Source organism: Puma concolor, chromosome B1 (genome assembly GCF_028749965.1).
Source record: "Puma concolor isolate L17-30 chromosome B1, mPumCon1.1.hap2, whole genome shotgun sequence".
Lineage (NCBI taxonomy): Eukaryota > Metazoa > Chordata > Mammalia > Carnivora > Felidae > Puma > Puma concolor.
In genome coordinates, this window is record NC_141670.1 from 35,553,528 (window position 1) to 35,576,003 (window position 22,476).

General features: G+C 53.4%; 1 protein-coding gene and 1 long non-coding RNA gene across 6 annotated transcripts in view; one reads left to right on the forward strand and one right to left on the reverse strand.

The window, feature by feature from the left end:
- PEBP4 (phosphatidylethanolamine binding protein 4) overlaps nucleotides 1–22,476 on the forward strand; it is a 215,675-nt gene that overhangs the window by 183,031 nt on the left and 10,168 nt on the right. For all 5 annotated transcript variants that reach the window (XM_086703479.1, XM_086703481.1, XM_086703478.1 and 2 more), the window contains exons 5-6: nucleotides 19,150–19,195; nucleotides 21,454–21,567. In XM_086703479.1, the coding sequence (XP_086559605.1) occupies nucleotides 19,150–19,195; nucleotides 21,454–21,567 (160 nt within the window). The remainder of the gene's footprint in view (nucleotides 1–19,149; nucleotides 19,196–21,453; nucleotides 21,568–22,476) is intronic.
- The window catches only part of LOC147581571 (uncharacterized), a 46,681-nt gene continuing 30,914 nt past the window's right edge, over nucleotides 6,710–22,476 (reverse strand). Inside the window, exons 2-4 of the long non-coding RNA XR_015250044.1 lie at nucleotides 14,425–14,462; nucleotides 14,161–14,255; nucleotides 6,710–7,913 (exon numbers count right to left, since the gene is read on the reverse strand). This is a non-coding gene — a long non-coding RNA (uncharacterized LOC147581571). The remainder of the gene's footprint in view (nucleotides 7,914–14,160; nucleotides 14,256–14,424; nucleotides 14,463–22,476) is intronic.

Genomic DNA, 22,476 nt, shown 5'->3' on the forward strand with positions numbered 1-22,476 from the left:
GCTTCGTAGCTGCCCAGTCAGGGAAGGTTCTCTTTTCCCAGGAAGCTCTTGCTTCTGGGGAACCCCGAGACTACCTGATGTTGTTCCCACCTGTCTCTCTGACTCAGGGCTGATTAAAGTCTGGTGACCTCTGATTCAACCCCCCCATTTCTTCACTCACTCCTAGCGACCACCTCCTTCTGTGTGCCATTTAGTGCAAATGAAAGGTCAGAGAGGGGAGAGCTGGCGGAGACCAAGGATTTGACCCCAAGTTCCTAAAGGTTGGAAGGTTTACATCACAAGCCCTCAGTGCCCTCTCCCCCAAGGCATCCAGCATGCAGTTTCACTCTGATGCAACTCTCTACAAGGCGGGTCCTGTGACCTGAGATCCCCGAGGCTTAGATACCTTCTGAAGCAAAAGAGAAGGCATCCTCTTCTCTTTACACTGTGGTCACACCCCATCATATACTAGCTGGTGGGCTTCTCTCCCCTGCCCTCAGAGGTCTCCTCTCAGTGGTCCCTCTGACCTCAGCCATAGGCTTGGAGCCTCCATCACACGCAAGGAGCCTGAGAACAGCCCTCTCTCGAGGAATCCTTTCCTTCTTTCCAGATGTGGGGAGATCTGCTGTAGCAGAAGCTTGGAAGGAGGGCAAAGCAGCAAAGGCTGATTTATCTTCCTTCTACATACCTCCCTACTCAGTGTATGCACGTGTGTGTGTGTGTGTGTGTGTGTGTGTGTGTGTGTGAGAGAGAGTGTCCAAGGCATTCAAGTTGACTAAGAATCTAAGCATTGCCTAAGCCAGGGCCTGGGTCCAGGTGAAGCCCCTCCTCCTTTCTCCACCCAAGCTGGGACAGACATCCCCTCCAATGCCAGGGCCAACATCGCTGTGGGAGAGCGTGCATGTGGCCTGGGGCTCCTGCTCCACAGTGGCTGTGTGCACACACACTCATTCCCTGAGAAAGCCCCTGGGGCCTCTGTGGGAAGACTTTTCCGGGAGACATTTATGGCAGAAGAGGAAGTCTGGGGCATCATCAGAGCAACCTGGGCCAGGGAACAGGCACACGCCTGCCAGGAGTGGAGTCAGGCTGCAAACTTCCCCTAATTACAGAGCTTTTAACCCCTTTTCTAGTCACAGGCCATTCAATCAGACAGGGTCAGACTGATAAGCGGGGTCTCCAGAGTACCACTGCTGCCCCTCATAGCCCCCTCCGCCACATGTGCACATCTGTATATGTATGCATGTGTGCATGTGCATAGGTGCACACACATGTATGTGTGTACACACACACACACACCACCTGCCCTGCTGCTCATACTGACTCACCCAGATTGATGATAGCAGACTCCTGCCCAAAAGAAGCATGGAACTCAGAGCTGGAAAGAAACCTTGAGGTTTGGGCACCTTCCTCAAGAAATTATCCTCATTATTTTACAGAAGAGGCTACTGAGGCTCACAGATCCAGTATCCATGTTTATCCAACTCCAAGCCCAGAACCCAGGCCTCCGTGGCCTCTTACTGGTCAGGAAGCTGAGCATGGGAGAGAAGCTAGGTCCACACAAAGGCACTTAGGGGATGGGACATGGCCTGGACAAAGGTGGGGGTGCCCCCAGGGACCTCCCCAGAGTCGAGCACTTGGTATCACTTAGAGCTCTGATGTCTAGTTCACTAGCCACATGTACCTATTTAAAATTAATTAAATTTAATAAAGTGCTTAAAAATTCAGTTTCTTTACAGCAGTAGCTACATTTGAAGCGTTCAAGAGCCACATGTGGCTAGAGCTACTATGTAGAACAGTGCAGATCTAGAACATTTCCATCACCGCAGAATATTGTATTGGGTGGACTGTGCTGATCAGGCAAGGCAGACTGCAGGACCAGATGGTCTGAAGAAATCTGTTTCCTGGTGGAGGGCTGAGGTCCCGTTGGAAGGAAGGAGAGGAGGAGGGAGAAGAGGGCAGAACAGAGGACTCAAGAGAAAGATGCTGGAGAGAGGAGAGAGAACAGAGGAGGGGGAGGCTGGCGTAAAAGAGGAGGGGCAGGAAGGAAAGGGAAATCCTGTGTCTGTCCCTGTGGCTGGGGTCTGACCAACTGTTCTAGTCCTGGACGACTGACATATTCTCCCCATTCTACTCCAGAAGAGCCAGAAAACAGAGTCACAGACTGCACAACCAGGGGCCATAAATAGGGCGTCTGATAGCTTTCCAGACCTAAAGAGCCCAACCTGTCCCCAAACGGAGCACCTCTTGCACCCAGGACTCTCTCCATCCCCAGGGTGGTTTGCACCCCTGGGCAACTGGACTGGCAGAGAAATGTTCCTACCCCTTGCACCGGAAGGGCATGCCCTGGGGCCATTTTACAGCTCACTGCAGCAAAAATGTTTCCAGGAAGGAAGGAAGGAAGGAAGGAAGGAAGGAAGGAAGGGGAAAGGAAGGGAAGGAGGAAGGAAGGGATGGAGAATCTAGTGAAATAAAAATGCTTCTCATGCCACAAGCTGGGTGCGTTTTTCAAACCAGGAGACAATACCTTGATTCAATTCCATAGATGCATAATCCATTTTGTCACTTTCTCACACATTCTTCTAAGCGAACATTTGAGAGAGGGAATTGAACCAGGCAAAGAGTATCATGTCTGAAATCAGAAATGCCTGGGTTTACTTCCCATTGTGCCACCTAATGACCAGGACAGGTGGCTGCGCTCCCCCAGCCTCAGTTGCCTGCTTAGCAGGGCCATCGGGCTGATCTAGCGCACTGATAGGTGTGGAGCACAAGGACCAGGCAGGCACTTGTGTGTCAGTCCCTCCTCCTCCACTGCCCCAGGGACTTACCCGCATCCTCCCCCTGCCACAAGAGCAGGAGAGGATGTACAGAACAAGATCCCCTGGAGGAGCTCAGGGCCAGGGGAGAGGCAGAAGAGCCAGCAGCTGCAGATTAGGCTGAGGAGTCCACGCCATGCAGCACGACAGAGCCAAAGACAGTGTGAGGGAGGAAGCCCTAGGGGAAAGGCAGTTGAAGAAGGCTTCACAGACACAGAGAAGTATGAACTGGACTGAAAAGAGAATCTGTGGAGGGCCTCTGACACTGAGAAACCACATGAGCCAAGCTCATAAGGAACCTCAACTCTCCCTGAGAAGAGCCCCCAGCCTCAGATGGGAAAAGCCTCTAGCTTGAGCCTCGGGCCCTCCCTGAGTCACCTGGCCACCCCCATCCCTCCAGGTCCCACTTCCCCAGAGGGAGTTTTCAATGCCTCGTTATAGCCCACACCCCCTCTCAATGGCCCTTGGGGTCCCTAAGTCAGGAGGCTGCTGGAGAAGCAGCCTGTCCCTGTCAGAAGAGCTTCCTGCCTCCAGGCCTGGATGCGATTCGGGAGAGATGTGGGGAGATCTAAACTGGTCTTACAGCCAAATTTAAGCACATCCAGGGTCACCCGAGAAGATTCCAGCAAAGGGGACACAAGTCATCTCTTCAGAACTGATTTCCTTAACACAGCCCCCTTGTTATGAGGTGTAGGCAAAAGAACACTGGGCTATGAGTCAGGAGGTTTGGAGCACGGGCCAGGACACCTGGGTTGCATTCCCAGATATGCCGCCGACTGGGACTGTAATCTCAGGCAAGTCACTTAACCTCTCAAGGGCTTGCGTTCCCCACCTGCAGATTGGGGGGGGGGGGGTGATACTCTCTGCCCTTTCTGCCTCCTTGTAAAAGGAAGATTAGATGATACAGTGGCACAAAGGTGCCTGACACACGTCCAGGATGGTGGTGGTTGCTTTACCAACCATGACACCACCTCCCAGTGACTTACCTTAGCTGCCAGCTCCCTGCTCTCCCAGAGCAAAGACTTAAGACTTGTGCTTCTGTATGTTCCTTTTCTAGTCTGGTGCCCCCAGCTGAGAGGCTAAGTGTGACCTGGGAGCAGTGCTTTTTCTGCCCTACATTGAAAAGGGGCAATTGTGTCCAAAGGGAGGGGACGTGAAAATAGGGTATTGGCGAGGGGCACAGGAACCTGCATTCTTGGGAGTCTCTGCCCTCCAGTGACCTCAATTATCTGCAAATGGCCTGGAGGCAGGGCTGGGCCAGCGCCTGGATGGGAACACTGAGGCTGCAGGCTGACTCACTCATGAGTTTCTTGCCAGTGGCAGACCCTGTCATGGTGGCCCGTGGCTTCTCTGCAGGCTCTGAGCAGAAGACCACGATTAGACAGTTCCATAGCTCTGGGGAAGGCAAAGTGGACTGTCTCCATCCTTGGGGACTGCCCATCCCACCTCCCTCTAATGCTACCAGTCCCGGATCCCTTGACTCCTCCCCACCCCGGCCCCCACCCCCCCGGAGGGGCTTGTCCATGGCAAGTGGACTGCTGGATTGTGTATTTCCACTTCCCATTTCATCCCAAGTGATCTCATGTTCCCCTGACCAATTTCTACAATCAGATTTGGGAGAGGTGTGGGGCTCGGAAAAACTTGAGTCTCTTCATGGAGCTAATGCTGGGAACACAGGGGCAAGTATCTCTTTAAAAATACTCCCTGCATAGCAGGTCACACTGGCCTGCAGCCACAACACCCGGGGCTGTGATCTCATCAAGCTCCAGGAAGCCAAACAGGGTCAGGCTTGGCTAGTCCCTGAGCGGGAGACCTCCCAAGCAAAACACAGGTGTTGCTGGTGATTCAGCAGGCTGAACCCCTCCCTGCACAAGTCTAGCTCTTGTCAGGTGTTGGATGATTCTGTGAGCTCCTATCAGTACCTGGGCAGAAGGGGGCGTGGTGCAGGCAGCGGGTGCTAGACGCTCTTTCCTTGCGCCACGTGTTACAGGTGTCGACACCACCGTTCTTAAGAATCAGGGCGAACATGCTTCCTCCCTCCCCAACCCCTGCCCACTTCCTAAGGTTGGTCAGCCATTGACCTAAATTCTCGCAGCTGTTTCAAACAGATAAGGGATGGAAGAGGAAAAGGCAGCCCCCGAGGGGCTCAGGAACCAACTGGCCCCCACCCCGAACAGCTGGGGTCTGTGGCTGCCACCAGGCTCTGGGTCTCAGCCCTCAGGATGGTCCCTTCTGGTTTGGGAACGGGTGAAGATGAAAGGGGTCCATGAAATGAGGGCGGTCATTAGGCTGTTTTATGAGTACACAGATGTTCATTACACCCCAACCCCATCATTAGAGGCTGTGGCAGGAGAGAGCTTGGGGCCCCTTCTTTATTGCAATAGAAACCGAGGGGTTTCTCCCCTAGAAGGGACCTCTGCTTCTGCTTCTCAGCCAGGGGTCCTGCCCAGGAGGTCAGTAGCCTCCATTCCAGTCCTAACTCACTCCCTCTCCTACTCCTCCCTCAACTCAAGGAGGTGATACGGGCCCTGAAAGAGCCCACGCCCAGTACCTAGAGTCTGGAAATAGGGGCCTCTCCATCCCAGTGCACAGTTCTCCCGCCCCTCCCCCCGCCAAGCACCACTATCAGGTGGGGAGTCTTTCTGCTTCTTCCAGGAAGCCCTCCCTGCCCTCTGTAAATCCTCTTGCTAGCATGCATCACATCTGTAACTACCCCTTCATTGTGTTACTGTCAGACTGTAAACCACCCGCACACCTGCACCGCAGTTGGCACCTAGCACAACAGTAAATGTGGACTTCATTGATATCAGCCAGGAGCCAGGGCAGGTGACCTGGCAGAGAAAGAGGGATTCTCTGTGGCCCCCATCCTTCCCCCTCTGCCTTTTCCCACAGTGCGAAGGATCTGAGAAACTTGCTGCTTTCTTGAGGCCACAGTCGGCAAGTAACATAAACAAACCATCTGCCGTTGTCTAGACAGTGCCCCCACTTACCTCCCAAATGTAACCCCTTTGCACAAATCCCACTGAGCACCCGCTTGCATCTTTCCTTGCAGGCTGCCCCCTTCCTGTAGGGGAGCACCCAGAGAGAGAGTGGCGGGGCCAAACCCACTCCTGCAGGGGTCAGCCCTTCATGCATGACAGGACTGCAGGCTGGGAGGCTTGCCCCTCTTCCCCATTAGGGCTGCAAGCGCAGTGGTAATAGGCTGGAGCCCACCCTGCTGGTGCAGGCCATGGAGGCCGAATGGAGCGTGGCCAGACCCCACAGAGAGGAGGCAGCTTAATCAGCTGTCATTTGCGTTCATTAAAGACCCCTTGCTTGTGCACTGCAGCCTTAGATGCCAGGGCAATTGACTGCTCACAATAAAAAGTTCTGGGGAGAAGTTTGTCTCGGCTCCTTGTGGCCTAGCCTTGGGATCAGCCTGGCATCCTAGAATCGCAGACTCTTGGGGTGGAAGGCCTCTGAGGTCCAGCCACATGGTTCAGGGATAGGCAGACCGAGCCCCGGATCCAGAAGCTTGGGGAGTCAGCAGCTGTGGAGGCCCCTTGACCCTCTTTGGGATTCTTCCCTGTTGTCACCCCATCCCCTTTCCTCCCATCTCCTCATGGCCCTGGGCACTGTCACCTGGAACTGCTGGGCCCTCCTCAAGCTTGTGCAAAGACTCATTTCAACACACTTGGAGACTGATGACAATCCCCATGGGGCAGGAAGCCAAGCACGGCAACTGCCCCAAGCCTAGCTCTCCACCTGCCTTCCCATCAGCCCACGGGGCTCAGCTGAGAGGCCCCCCAATAGATGACCACCCCTAAAGGGACAGCCTAGTGACCCCGGCTCCACTGGCCTTGCCAGCGAGGGCTGTAGATCTCCTTTCTCTTCCCCAGGGTTATGTCAGTCCCCAAGCATTCCAGAGGCAGAGCAACTGTGAGGCCAGGGTGTTTACAGAGTTCAGTCTCGGTTGTTTTTGCATCGTAATTGCCAAGCTCCCCAGATTGGCATTTGCCTGCCGGGCACTGTAAAAGGTGACACAACAGAATGAGAGAGCAAGCCCCAGTCCTGGCAGACCTCCAGCAGGTCACATTCACATTTCCCTTGGCCCAGAAAAAGGAGCCTGGCCTGACACAGACAGGCAGGGGTGCAAAGGCCCACCACACAGGCCCTGGCATGGCCAACGAATGAGAGGGCAGACTGGCAGCTTGCCATGGATGACGGCTTTACTTGGGCATCTCAGAGGGAGGAAACCTGAGGAAGTCACTTAGTGGCAGGCCTCCTACTAGGACCAGGGCCCTAAAGCAGACCCTGACCCACACACCTGGGGAGCCTCATGCAACCCCCCTCTGGTCTACAGGCTACAAGGAAGAACAATGCTCTCTTGCCTCTTCCTTCCCGGGAGGTCCCTGAACACCTGGGGAATAAACGTTCCCCAAAGAGGGTCAGGAGTGAGGAGCATGATCAGGGAGAAAGGAGCTACCATGGGCGTGTCAAACATCCCCTGCTAGTGCCCATCAAACTGCACCCAGGTCCCCCACGCAGGTCCTCCACCAGCAGGAGGGACTGCCCTGCCCAACGCCAGAAACTCAAATGTCCAGAACAGCAAGTGACACTGAGAGTCACTGATCTGGGGCTGTTTCTGCAACTCCAGGTGGGGGTGCTAGAGAGAGGATGTGCCTGGTGTCTTCTCAGTCCTGGCCAAGCCCCAACGCCTCCAGTCCACCCATCTCCTCTGACCGCCCAGGAGTCTGACCAGTCCAAATAGTCAGACTTGAGAGCTGGGGCCACTTCAGGACCGGTCCGTGCTGCCGGGGAAGGGTGATTCCAAAGGTTCCGAAGCCTGAAGGAGACCTGTCAGGGACAAGAGCTGGGCTCGTTCCCACCATTGCTGCCACCAGTCCAGAGACCCCAGGGAAAGTGGGCAGAAAGGTCTGAGAGCAGGACTCTGAGGCAGCGCTTCTCAGACTTTAATGTACGTATGAATCACTGCAGGTTCTTGTTAAAAGGAAGATTCTGATTCACGTGTGTCCAGGGTGGCGCCCGAGATTCTGCATTTCTGACAAATTCCCGGGTGATGCTGCTGCTGTTCTGAGTAGTGAAGGGCTAGGGCAGCAAGGCCAAGTTCACTGTCAGCCCCTGTGGAAAGAGCAAGATGTGATTTGAATGAGACTTAGCATTTCTATTTATTGTCACACTTTCTTTTTTTTTTTTTTTTTTTTAAATTTTTTTTTTTTCAACGTTTATTTATTTTTGGGACAGAGAGAGACAGAGCATGAACGGGGGAGGGGCAGAGAGAGAGGGAGACACAGAATCGGAAACAGGCTCCAGGCTCTGAGCCATCAGCCCAGAGCCCGACGCGGGGCTCGAACTCACGGACCGCGAGATCGTGACCTGGCTGAAGTCGGACGCTTAACCGACTGCGCCACCCAGGCGCCCCTATTGTCACACTTTCTAATGAGTACAGGGTTTCACAGAACCACCAGGTCTTGCCAGCATCTTTTCTTGCTCAGCATCCTGATCCCCAAGCTTTTTTTTCCAGAAAGTCTGTCCGTCCCTCCCTCCCTTCTTTCTTTCTTTCCTTCCTTTCTTCCTTCCGTCCTTCCCTCCTCACTCCTTTCTTCTTTCTTCTTTTTCATAAGGTCTTACCAGTCCTGGGCCCTCTGGCAAGGAAGGAGAGAGGAGGCCCAAAATTATGGATTATGCTTTATCTTCCCACTAGAACTGAGTTTGGAAGCCTAAAGTAGGGCAGAGGAGGAAGAGAAAGCAGAGAACAGAGCCCAGGAGCCTGACTCCCACCACTGCTACCTGCCTTCCCCCAGGAGGCCACAGAGGGCCCATGACTGCTGGGCGCCCCCCTCTACACTCCATGCCCGCAGCCCCCCAGCCCCATTGCCTGCTTCTCTAGGACTACCAGCTTCTCTTAGGCGGCACGTGGAGAGGGAAGAATGGCCCAGAGGCAGCTGGCAGTTTCCTGAGACAGGGTTGGGAGTGGTGAGAAACCTCTCAGGCAAAAAGAGAGGAGATAGGACTAGTGGAATGAGGAGCCAGTGGAGAAGCTGAACCAGGTGCTCTGAGAAGCCTCCCGGCAATTGTGAAGGTGGTCCCCACCCCACAGAACCCAGGGGAGCCCCCATCAAGCTCTCGCAGCCACCCCGGAGTGGTCCAAACACCAGTGCCCCCAATCGTCCATAAGCCCTGGGGTACCCTCTCCAGGCCAGGTGGGCACTAGGGGACTGCTGGGCCCCCTCTGGTCCAGCTGCCCCTGGGAAGCAAAGGTCTGACCTGGGGTCCTCGTCTCAGATTATTGGCCCTCGCCAGTGTCTCCTGTCCTCCCTCCTGGGGTGCAGCCACCATAGATAGGCTCCAGGCCTGAGGATGTAGCTTGCTCCCTCCGGAGGGTGCAGTTTCCCAAGCCCTGTTTATTTGGGGGATTAACTACCCCCATTTCCCAACTGTTCTGCCTCTATACGGCACGGAGAGGCGAGTGGACCACCCTGCAGCTCGATGCTGGAGTGCTGGGAGGGGCAGGGTTGGTGCTCCCCACTCTGCTGACCACCTCTCCTGCTAGGGCTCCCCTTCCATCCTACCTCCCCACCCCATCGGCCCTCACAGGGCAGCACAACAGCTCTGTTCTTACTCACAAACAACAATCCTAATCAGCCATCTCTTTGTCCTGGTCTCCTGCCAGGGGCCTGGAGATTCCCACACCCGCTTGTCCGAATCCTGCAGTCCAGGCTTTAGCCTCACCACCAGCCCCTTCCAAACGCCCCATCACCCTGGTCTTCCCATCATACTCAGCCCCTGACATCCTGACATGCCCACCAGTGCCAGGTGGCCTAGGAGAGGGAGTGTGTGTGTGTGTGTGTGTGTGTGTGTGTGTGTGTACTTTGTGAGTATGTGTGTGTGACTATGTACATGTATATTGTATGTGTACATGTACATGACTGTGCATCTGTAGGACTGTGAATATACATTTGTGAGTGTGCTGTATGTGTGAATATGTGAGTATATATGTCAGTGTGTGAGTACATGTATGTATGAGCACATATTTTATGAGCATATCGTATTTGTGAGTGTGTATATGTGAGATGCGTGAGTGTGCATGTAAGTATGCACGTGTGTGCATGACTGTGAACATGTGTTTATGTCAGCGTGTGTGTGAGAGTGTATGTGCACAAGTGCACAAGTGCAGAGAGCTGCACAGCAACCTGCATGTGTGAGCATGTGAGTGTATGTGTATGAGTATGCATGTGTGTGTGTGTGAGCATGTGTATGTGACTGTGGACATGTGTGAGTGTGGGTGCATGTGTGTGGGTGCATGTGCATAAGGAAGCATGACAGCCGTATGTGTGTGAATGTGTGTGTGTGAGCATGTTGTGTTTATATGCGAGCGTGTGTGTGGCTGTGAACATGTATCTATGTGAGTGTGTGAGGGTATGTGGGAGCACATGTGCCTAAGTATGTGAGTGTGAGGGTCGTGTGCGAACATGTATATGTGAGCATGCATGTGGGGGGCTATGAGTGTGTGAACACATGTATGCGTGAGTGTGTGTGTGAGCAAGTGTGAGTCACTGTTCTTCCCTTCTCTCTCACCCTGCCCCCCCCACCTCCCTGCCAAGACCCAGCCTGCGAATGACCTTCAGACTTCATCTTCTCTCCCTGCTCCCATGAAGGAACCCAGCCCCTCCTCAGCTCCTGAGGCTCCTGGGCTCCTGTCTCAGCCCCTGCCACTCCCCTTCCTCCCCACCAGTTTTGGAAAAGTCTTGCCACTGTTTTGCTTCCCTTGCTCCCATCGCCCAGCAGTTTCTGGCCAAGTTTCCACCTGACAGCAGAGCCCCAGCAGCCTCCTGCCTCCCTCATCCAGGATCCTCTGTCTGCCCCATGAGGGGACTCCCATTGGAGCCCTTCCTTCCCGACAGCTCTCCCTCCTGTCCTTCGTTTTCTCTGTCTGCGTGTGTGTGTGTGTGTGTGTGTGTGTGCGCGCGCACGTGTGTGTGTGTGTCTGTGGGTGGGGGGAAGAGAAAGGAGCGAGGAGTGAAAGAAAGAAGGAAGCCGGGCTCAGATGGTGTCATTAAGAGATATTAATGCCCCTCATCAAGGCATATTAATAAACATTATGTGTCATGCGCTCCACACACCCCGGGTGAGTGCAGACCCAGCGGGACGGGCCCACGGTCACAGCCGAGCAACCTCTGAGCCCACGGCAGAGCCATCAGCCTCATGAGACCAACCCTGCCAGGAGACTTCTCAGGACTGCCACAGCAAGAGGGAGCTGGCAGGATGGGTTCCCGTCCCCTCCCACCCCCTGCCGCCCCACCCCACCCCTAGTGGGCAGCCCCGGGGAAGGGGGACCATGATGACCCTTACACTGGGTCAGCACTGGGAGACCTGAGAATATTCCACTTCCTAATTTCATCTTTACAACAGCTCTGTGGGAGACCAGGGCAGATATCATTATCATTGCCACTTCATAGGTACGGAAACTGAGACACTGAGAAAGTAAGCGTCTTGCTCACAGTCATGTAGCTAATTGGTAATGACATTGGACTGAAGCCCAGGTTGCCCTTTCGGACGGCTGTGTTAACGACTCAGTCACTAATGCGGTGGGGCTGCTTTTAACTGGATGGCACCACTCCCCTAGTTCCTGCCGCTGCCAAAAATCAGACCACGAAGCACAACTCCTTCAGCAGAGCAGGTGGCCTCCGTCCTCCAAGTGGTGGGTCTCCTGAGGGTCACTGCTCCTTAGCAGGAAATGTCCAGGAAGATGGGGACCAGAGGGAGCTAACCTGTGTAAAGACGCTGGCGGAGTGCCTGCGCATTGTAAGCACCCGGCAAGAGGTGTTTCCCCTTTCTTTATGTGGTGACCACGACCACATAAATATTAAATTGTTGGCTCCTGAGGAGGTTTGAGCAGGCGGAAGGCCAAATGGCCCGTTCGTTTTGTTTGTTTTTTAGCATTGCAGTCTGGTGCTATAGCAGGGTGCAAAACTGGTTATTCACTGTGACAACCACAGTGGTGTTTAAAATTACATAAGGTAGTCTCTGTGTGTGTTTAAGAAGATAAGAACTAGTGTTTAATAAGATCACTAACCAAAATAGTTAAGATGAGAGGAGTTGGGGAACTAAAACTATAAGTTTCAAGAAATCAGGGAAATATGCTTACAAAGAACAGCCAATTCTCTACATGCTTCCAGATAGTGGAGGCATTCCAGAGACCTGTTGTTGATTCTGAAAGCCTCGGTTTTTGTTCCATGTATCTAGAAATGGCCATCTTCAGTCTAAACTGACATCGATGCATAATAATTATATTTAGCTACCGACTCATGATATTGCTTTCAAACTATCTAATATGTCTTGTCTGTTTCTAAGTGGAGCAGGTTCAATAAGAACCCATGATCTTTATTCCATTTTCCTTCCCATTCCCCCTCTCTAACCCTGCTCCAGAGCTGCATCCAGAGAATCGGTGATCTGTGGTAGGCAAGGGGCAAAGAGGAGCGGATCTGCCTTCTCCTGAGGTCTAAACCAGTCTCTGAGCTTCAGAGACTGAAAGAGGTTCAGGAGTTTCCTCCACAAGAGGTCAGAGGGGAGTCCAGCCAGTGCAGGCCCCAAAAGGACCAGAGGCTCAAACCTGGTACCCGTGTGACAAGAAGCTTTGGGACCCAAATGCAAGGAAGGGAGCCATGGTGTTCTCAGAACAGTTATCTCTATACAGAATGATCTGGGGGATTCTTTTCCTTTCTAGAATTTTTTTTTCTTTTTTGTGTTTTAAAACTTTTCTACAATGAGCATGTGGTACTTTAATGATCTGAAACAAAATTATCATTTGTAAAAGAGAGGTGTTTGTGTTTGGAGTCCCAGACTCACCTGTTCTGAATGAGGCCACAGTGGTGGAGTTCAGCCCCACGCAGCTCTGACCTGCCACGTGGGTAGTGCTCCAAAGCCCGGCCCCATCCAGACACTTTCTTGACCAGAGACAGCTCCACTGGCCCACTCTGATGACTCTCCTGGGTACACGATTGCTAAGCATATGGAAGAAGTCTTGCCTAGGGGCTGTAGACCCAAAGTGTAGGTTGCTGGTGGTTTTGATCCTCAGGAGCATTGCCTGCCATTCAAACCTAACCCCAGTTTACATTTCCAGCCTTATCTTGAGCTTCTTCCAGACCCACCTGCCCTTTTCATGTCTTGTTTGCATATTTACACATTCTTAATATAGTTCCCTCAAATTAAGCTGCCCCTCCCCTATCTCTCCACTGGAAAACTAAAAAACCCCTACACGTCCTTCAAGGCCCAGAGAGAGTACAGCCTCCTTTCAGTGGATTTTCCTAATCACTACCCCCAGACAGTTACAACTTCCTTTCTCTGTGCTCCTCCAGCACTCCTCACAGACTTCAATTATTTAGGCCTATAATAGAGTTATTTCTTTGTTGGTTTACCTACCTCACTAGACCACGAGTTCCTCAATACCGTAAAATGGGTCTCATTCATATTTCTGTCTCCAGCACAGGGCTTCTCATTCATTGACTCATTTATCTACCCATCTCCCCAGCCATCATTCCTCAGGGCCAACTCCATGCTAGATAATACCACATACACACAGGTGCGAGACACTGTGACTTATTTGGAAACCACATGCACTTCCACATAGCCTGGAACAAAGGGCCTGGACCAAAGGGCCTGGACAGCCTGTACTTTTTAAGCCACAGACAACCTTGACCTTGGCCTTGGGAAATCTTGCCTCTTAACCCAGTGTCATGAAGAACGCTGAACCCCTGGGAAAGGCTCCTCTCTCTCATCTGGGTAACCACTTACTCCAAGAAGCAGATAATAACCCCTCAGCCACACCCCACCGCTCCCCATTTTGGCATCTGGATACCCGAGGAGGTAACTGACTCCAGATCTGAAGCCACACTAGGAGTCAAAACCCAGGGGTCTGTTGCGAGTCAGTGCCAGGATACCAAGTCTGCAGGCTACCCACTGGCACATTATCTAAAGACTGTTCACCACTCAGCCCCACTGCCCATGAAGGTGCCAGGAAGAGGACTATCAGGGCTTTGATGTTGACACTTCTTGAGGGAAACTGGGTACACAAAATAATTGGCCATCCTACACCCTGGAGTCTAGAAGCACTCAGCCCCCAAGAGGGCTCAGGTGAGTGACTCCTTCTCACCACTTCCCACAGACTCCATTTCACCTCCCTCAGCGGCCAGCCCTCCTTTCCCTGGCCTCAGGGCAAAAAAGCAGGCCACAGGATTAATTGATCACAGCCTCTCCCCTGAAGCAGGCACCGGTCTTCAGGGCTGGGTCCTCTCCGGGCTGGTGTTAGGTGGCAGCCACAGCCCCTGGAGACCTCAGAGCCCGGGAGCTGTCAGTGCCTTTTACTTACCCCTTCTTAATTGCAGAATACACAGATTGCTGGGTAGCACTTTCCAATCCTGTGCCTTTTCCTGGATCCTTTGCCACTTGGCAGCTTGCAGGCAGCTGTGCAAAACAGCAAAGGAACTTTCTCATTTGGTGCCCATGTCAGAGAGCCTGGAACTCTGTTTCCAGTTTCCCTTTTTTCTTTCTTCCCCCGCCGCACCCCAAGTACTGTTTCGTTCATTTCTCCCTTCAGTCTCCCTTATCCCCACAACATCTTTCTGTAACTCACCTTTCAAGTTCAGGACTCTTCTGACAGCGCCACCCACCCTGTGATCAAAAGTGAAAGTTACCACTCTGACTGAGGTTTGCAGCCAGGCAGGAGAAGTGATTGAATCTTCCTGTCTAGATTGGAAGAAGTGGGTGAAGCGATTAAATCATCTCCCGCAGACTCTACGAAATGTGCTGCTGACCCTCTACCCCAGGGGTCAGCAGGCACCAGTCCCTGGGCCTCCACAAATGCCCCGGTGGGCGGACAGTTGCCTGTAGGTAATTGAAGGGGAATGAGGAAACTGGGCTGGCCTCCATGCTGGGGGCCCCACCCACCAGACCTCACAACCCGAATCTGGCCACCAGTCTCAAGAAGCCTTTACCTAAGGCTTCTCCAGGCTGGGGAAGGGGTGCCTCTGGACCCTTGATTCTCAGGAAATGTCACTCTCTGGTGTCCCCATGGACAAGAAACAAAAGATAGAAGTGACTTTCATCTAGTTGGCGCATCTGTTTGTGGTACTCCAAGGGCTTAATATATCCGGGACCTCTGGGACCTGGCCCGGAAGGGCAGAAGGATCCAGGTCCAGACAGTAGCAGTGTGGTCCCGTCAGAAGATATGGGACAGAGTCAGGAGTAGAGGCTTCTAGTCTTGGCATCAAGGCCAGCTACCCATGACACCTTAGACAAAGCCTTCATTCATCTCTCTGCTCCTTCCACAAACGTCTGTTGGACTTACTATTTTAGCGTGGGTTCCCCCAAAGCAGAGCCAGAGACAAGGAGTCTAGTGCAAGTAGTGTATTTTCAAAGGGACACAAGGAAGCACCAGCAAGGGGGAGGGTAAGAGAGCAAAAGGAAGGCACTCAGTCAAGGTTCATGAGCAAACAAGTTCCACTATGGGTACCTGGAGCCAGTGTTGAAATATGCTGCTCCATCATTTCCCCCAAGAGATGAGGAACTGCAGTATTTGTGCCTCATTTTCTAGCAGCCATTGGTTAGGAGCTGTTGTCAGAGGATATTAACACCCCCCACCCGCCAGCATGTCTGCCCTATTGTGCAGGTGATAAAGCAGGCTCTGGAGGCCAGAGGTGACGCTGTGACTCTCTGACTCTTGGTCACATTTCACCTTCTCTTAAGCATCTCATATGCCAGCTCCCAACTAATGTCTATAAGCCCAGAAATTCCTCCAGAGTGTCCATAGAGTCAAGCTTCTTCTCTGCATTTAGAATAATTTGTGCCTCTTCCTACACCAAGCAGTTGTGCACATACCCTACATGCACACACATGCACACATGCACACATTCACACATGCAGGTGCACACATATTGGGGACCAACTTCTAAGAAAAAGAGGAGACTGTTCTTATATCCCGGGCATTTAAGGGTCCTACTGAGCAATCTTCCACCTCCACCTCTCCTCCCCTTGCCAGAGGATGCTAATAAGGAGAGAGTTGCCTCCCTAAGGTCATCTAGTCTCTAACACTTAGAAGGGCCCTGGGCATCCTCCTAAACACACTGCCCTAACACCTCAGGTGTTCCTGTCCTGATACCCTGAGAAAGCCATCTTGGGCTTTTCGGTGTTCTTGAGGATCAGAAACCCAACAATTTCTATGCTGTTTGTAATTTCTATAATTATTTCCTTTTTTTAACCTTAGCATTTAGACAAGCTCCTTTTGAAAATGTCAATCTGTCTTAGCTATAGTAAGGGAAAGGAGGTTTTGTCTGGGATGGGCCCATCTTAAAGAGGAGCAGCATACCTGGGGGAGGGGGAAGGCCAGGCAGGAGGGGTCCAGGTGAGGAGGCCAGGTGTCGGGGAGCTCTCAGCAGCCCCTTCCCCACTGCAGACTCTCTTTCCAAAGCTCTTGTCTGCTCAGACTTGACAGGTGTGGGATCTGTTCCTTAAATGCTAGGTTCATTGCCCACCCTCAGGCTCAGTCCTGTCTCCCTAGGAAGTGCTTAGACCCATAGATTCCCACTGCCCACCCCAGCCCCCCACCCTTGAAATATCCCAGAATCTCATCCATCCCCAGGGATTTCCAGCTTTCTAAGGTCATCTCAGGCTAGTTGTGGTACTCTAATCCATGAAGACATTTCGGAAGAGCTCATGGTTTCATATGGGGTTGGAGGGCGGGGCAGGCAACTATTTAACCATTTCCGCTGTGGCCCCAGTCCTCCACGTGATATCTGTGTATTTTAATAATAGTCTTCCTAAAACAGTGCCTCCTGGGGAAGTGATAGGGTCATCATGACGTTGTAGGAAAAGCATAAGATGTCACTGTGGGTCAAAAGACACAAGATCTTGAGCTAGTGGGTCTCAAAGGTCCGAGGGTCTAAGGCACCTTCCTCCTGGAATATTCTGAGATTCTCCCACTCACTTCTCTGTGGCTCTGGACAAGCAGTTTGAGCTCCTTGGAGTCTCAACTTTCTCACCCTTTGAATTTGGTTTCCTAAGGCTCCTACCACGTGTTGATTATATGGTAGAAATTTTGCCCACCCCCAGGACAGACCAATGGGGGAAGGCTTATACCCAAAGGAAGCCTAGCCCATCCTCAACCCAACTTGAGTACTTACCAGCCACACTGACCACATGCTCTGCAGGGGCGCCTCTACAGCCTGGCGCTTCCTTAGAGCCTTCCTGCCCTTCCTTCTAAGGACCAGTGCCTGTCTGTATAACAAGCTCCAGAGAGACCCTGAAAACTCTGAAGCCATCAGTGCCCTCTGCTCGCGCTCCCCCAGCAGCAGCCTCAGCTGAGCTCTCCGCCAGGGGAGGCAGGCAGGAAGGACTGCTGGCTTTACTCAATGAATCGGCGGGTGTGCGGGTGTGCGTGTGTCTGTGCCAAGCTGGCCCCAGTTGATGAGAAAAGACTCCCTGGAGTGAAAGGGAGGGGTAGGAGAGCCTTTCCACCCTGATCAGGGCCACAGATCAGACTTTCCATGCTGCTCTGCACAAACTCCCTGACCTTACAGGCCCCAGCCCCCACCCTCACCCCTCCCTGCACTCACACAGAGGAGAGAGGCCTGTTTATCACTCTGGGTGGGACCCAAGCCTGTGGGGAATTGAAAAGAAACAGCCAGCTTAGGTTGCTATTGTTTTGTTTAAACAAACCGCTGGCTGGGCTGACTTGGAGAGGAGTGAGGGGGAGGCTGGGAGCACAGAGCAGGCTGGGCTGGGCCGCTCTGGGCTTAGTCCCCATCTCTCAGTCGCCCTAGAGCCGCCAGAGAGCTATTTCGGGAGAGTGGGTGCTAAGGCTTGGGCCCTCACGTCCTCTCCTGGGAGAGATGGGAATCAGGGGAGGGGCCTCCGTTCCCCAACCCCTTCCCTCTACCCTGGCGTCCCCTGGCTTCTCAACCCCTGGCCACACCTGGGCCCCCTGCCAGCCCTGGGAAAGACTGCCCGATACTGGGGGAGTCGGGGACCGTGCGGAAAGCCAGCCAAGGCAGAGCTGGCCACGCACGGCCCTGCTGTCCCAGGGACTAAATTTGAAGGCTGCCTGGACGCTCTGGAGCAGACAAGACTGCACGAGGGGGCTGGAAGGGTGCCAAAGGACAGAGATCTCACCTGCCCAGGGTGAGGAAAACCAAGTGGGAAGGGGGCCCAAGGTGGAGGGACCCATTCTTCTGCCGTCCTCTGCCCTTTCTCCCAACCAGGGACGAGTCTGGGGGAGGGGATGTTCTGGCAAAGGAGGCCCAAAGTGAGAACGGTTGGTGGACAAGCTACAGCCCAAAGGGGAAGAGATCAGGGGGCTTCAAGAAGACGGGGGTGGGGCTCTGACTTTGTAGAAGGTAACCCGCACGAGGAGCTGGGTCACCCAACTGACCCCAAGAGTCTTCACAGAGAAATGAGAGATCTCTTAGCTCCGTGCTCCCAAACCCTCATCCTGAGCACCTCTGTGAGGGGAAGGAGCAGAGGCTGCCTCAGGAGGGCTTGGTGGAAAGACAGCCAGGGCACAGTTAGGTGTTGGCAGAACCAGTGAAGAGCCATGCTAATCACCATCATTAAGGCTATAAAACCCCACACCTAGGGGCCCCGAGCTGTGGCACAGACCCAGGGGCCCTGCTCCAGTCCCTTTCATCTGAGCATCTCCCAGTCCTGCACAAACAATAATTAGCACCCGCCCCCGGGATCGCCTCATTATCCCACAGACGCGGAGCAGAGGGGAAAAGGGAGGGGAAGGAAGAAGAGGGAAACTGAGGCCAAAGAATCTGCCCAGAGGTTGTGGGCTGAGTCCCATCAAGACCTTGCCTCAGAATCAGCGGTCCAACCTCCTCCTGCCCTCCCTGCCCTTCTGGTTACTCAGAAGCCACTGGCCTAATATTCTGAAGGCCCCAAAGAGAACCTGAGAGGATGGGCTGGCTTAGCAAGGCTGTGAGGATTGCCAGCCCCTGCCTTAGATCTGACCAGACCCCACAGGCAGAGAGTCGTGTCCTATGCCCAGTCTAGGGGCGCAGATGATGGGAGTGCCCTTCCAGAAGTGTCCTCTCATGTTCAGGGGGTCCGTCCCTCACCTCCAGGCCACCCTCAGCGATGCCTGTGTCTGTCCTCTCTCCCTGGACCCCCTGAGGCACCATTCCAAACCCTATAGCCGGTTCTGGCAACGCATCCCAGGAGCAGCCATACATGTTCCTACTCCTCCATCGTACTCCCTCAGGGAGAGAAAGAAGTCAGCAAAACCTACTTGGACTGAAGTGTGCTGGTATGGCCTTCCGCTGCCCCAGGAGTCTCTCACACCTGTGTCTGTCTCTCATTTCAGGGTGTTGATATGAAGAAAGGGAAGATTCAGGGCCAGGAGCTGTCAGGTGAGTATGACCCTCAAACACCCCTTGCCCCAGCCAGGGCAACGGTGATGACCACCAGAACCATAATGAAGCAACTCAATGTTGAGACTTCGCAGTGTGCAAGTGCCGGCCCAGGAGCTTACTTGTATGCTCTAATGTCATGGTCACAACGGTGCTTTGAGACCCCTGCCACCGGTATGTCTGTTTTAAAGAGAATGAAACCGAGGCACAGACCCACCTGTCCCATGTCTCATGACAGGTAAGGGGTGGGGCCAGCGTGAAAGGCAAGGGTCTTCAGGAGAGTGACTGGCAGAGATTGGTGGGTCCCTCTCTTCCCTCCGCCTGCCTTCCTGTGTTCCCCTGTACCCAGTCCCATGTGATCTCCTTGCATGGGGCTCTGTAGACCCCCCGGAAAGGGCTGAGCAAAAAGATAAATGAGCCTCATAGTTCTGTGAGGCAACGCAGGCCAGATAGGCCTGGCTTCAAATCCCAGCTCCACCGTTTACTGTCCACCTGACTTTACCTCTCAGAGCCTCAGTCTCCTCATCCAGAAAATGGCGACAACACCCATCTTACCAAGTTGTAGTGAGGGTCAAGGGGATATCACAAGGGAAAGCACTTAGTCAGGGCCTGGCACCAAGAAGTGGCTCGCCATGTGTATCCCTTCCCTTCCTCCTCATAATCTCTCGCCTCTACTCTTGGAGGGGGGATTCTTCAGGAAAGCCCTGGTGAGGGGGGTTCAGTCTGCCATCTCTCCTGAGGATAAATTCCCAGTTGCACTGAACCAGTGAGTTCCAACCACAGCCTTATGCACACAGACGCACGGACACCAGTCTTTGGCAGTGTGGCACACACCCACACTTCAGTGAGCTTGGCACCCAGCAGCCCCTGGCCTTGCTCAAAGCTGACCCGGCCGCATCTGCCCTCCACACACCATGCACGTGAAGGACACACGCTGGCACCCACCTATGCTCAGCAGCCTTTCTCAGCGTTGGCAGTGTTTGTGAAAAAAAAAATAATGACCCACATCTGCACACACACTGACGGAGACCCTCCAAAACAGCCTCAGCGAACAAGCACACTCTCCCAGCACTCGCACCTGCCCCAGCACAGACCCCAAGTCATACAAACTCACAGGGCTCCTGGCACACCCTGTGCTGTGCTCACTCTGAACACACGCACGCGTGCACACACGCACACGACACACACGTGTATCAGATCTGCAACCAAAAACTCAGGGAGAGATGAATAGTCAGGAATTCCCCTAGCTGCAAGCATGCTGGAGGCCCCAGTGGCCGGAAGTGCACCATGAGGAACAATTCCAACAGCTCCAAATGGCGAGTCCCTCTTGTCTAATGACCAGGAGAGGGAGGTGACCATAAAGAACCAAGCTCCCTCCCACCAGCATCCTCGCTGCAAACACTCCATCCCCACCCACCCCCAGGAAGATTCTTGGCTCTTTAGAAAGGGAGATGAGGCGAAGGGGAGGAGGCAGAGGCACACGGTTTGGCAGGAGGCCCCACTGGAACCAACCGCAAAAGTCTGGCCCATAAAACCCCTGCATAGACTTGGGGAAAGAATGAGCGATGTCCCCGCCCCACTACCCCCCTACCTTAGAAAAAGATCTGCCTCCTGCACCGAGGGCAAAGGGGAGGGAGATGGGCCTTCTCCTCCGGAAGAGCCTGAGTGGGCTCCCAGTGCCCCGAGCACCCAGATCCTACACTTCCATGATCAAACCTTTGAACCGAGTCCCACCCACCCCCGTAACCACTTCCAGATCCTCCGGATCCAGCCAAGAAATTGGCTTCTTTGGGAATTGAGTTCATAAGGAAATGCTGAAAAAATAAATAAAAATCCGCTGCCAAACACTCTCACAGAGGAGGATGGGTTTCTCTTGAGGCAGGAAATCCATCAGGATAGACTAAAACAGCAAAGGGATAACACCAACACCCACCAGCCAAGTAAGGCCCAGGAATCCCACCAGTGCCCAAGACCTTCAAGCAGCTCACACCTCCTCCTCCTCCTCCTCCTCCTCCTCCTCCTCCTCCTCCTCCCACCACCACCCAAAATAAGGTGTTTCCTAAAGGAAACTACTGAAGGTGAGATCCTGCGAAAGATAAATCCTAGTAGTTTGCAGTGGGGTAAGCCCCCGGCTGGGACCCCAGGAAGGTCAGTGGGGACCATGGAAGGCATAAAGAATTATCTTGAGAGAAAAGAGCCAGGGGGCTCTGGGCTCTGTGGGGTGTGGGGCCCATCCTCTGTCCTTCTTCTGCCCCTAGCCTACCAGCCTCCCTCCCCACCAGCACAAAGTGGCTTCCACCGCTACCAGTTCTTCGTCTATCTTCAGGAAGGACAGAACATCTCTCTCCATTCCAAAGAAAACGAAACTCGAGGTAAGGCCTCCCCATCTGTCAAAGCCAGTGTAAATTCTGGGGTGGAAGTGGATGCTTTGTGCATTAATGGGGAAGCTGGGACCTTGACTCCTTACCCATGAGATTTGGAGGCCGGAGTCAAAGGGTGGTGTTTCTTGAAAGTAGACTGGAATGAGTGTCCTAAAGATTTTCACATCAGATGTGTTCTCCCCTCATACGTAAGTCCCGCAGATCACGATGGTGGCTTTAGCTGGCCCGGAGCCAGGTAGAGAACCATTTCCCCCATTCAGCCTTGAATGGCATGTGCAGGCAGCTACCCCACAGCACTCCTGCAAGTAATTGTACGCTCTAATTGAGTCTGATCTGGGCAAGAGGGCCCTGGAATGCCACCCTGCCAGTCTGTCTTCGTTGGCCATTAATTGTTCTGTCTGCCCAGTATTGCCACAGTGGTGGGGCAAAAACTTCCCAGCCATAACCCTTCCACTAGCTTCTCTGAGCAGCCCTTCTGGCCTCCTGGAGAGGATCCACTCCCCGTAGCCTCCTGATGGCTAACTGAAGGTGGCCTTGGTCCCCCTCCAACCAAAGCTGGGGAGCAGGAAGGAAGACTCATGGACATCTGGACACTGCTACGCCTCAGGCGACTCACCTGACCCTGTGTGAGCCATGACCCCTCACTGAGCTTTAGATTTCTCTCCAGGAAAATGGGAAATAAAGTAATCTCTGTGCACTCTATCACCTCCCCCATTTGGGGGAAGGGAAGAAAATGTGGAACGCACAGATGACATCTTGGGAGTGCAAACAGCACATCCCCCAGGCTGGCAGGAAGGTGAGTGGGCGGGTGGATGTCATCAGCCATTTGCTCTCACCCAGTGACCTTGACCAACTTCCACCCACTGGGAAGCCAGGAAAGGTATTGTTACATGCCTGTTG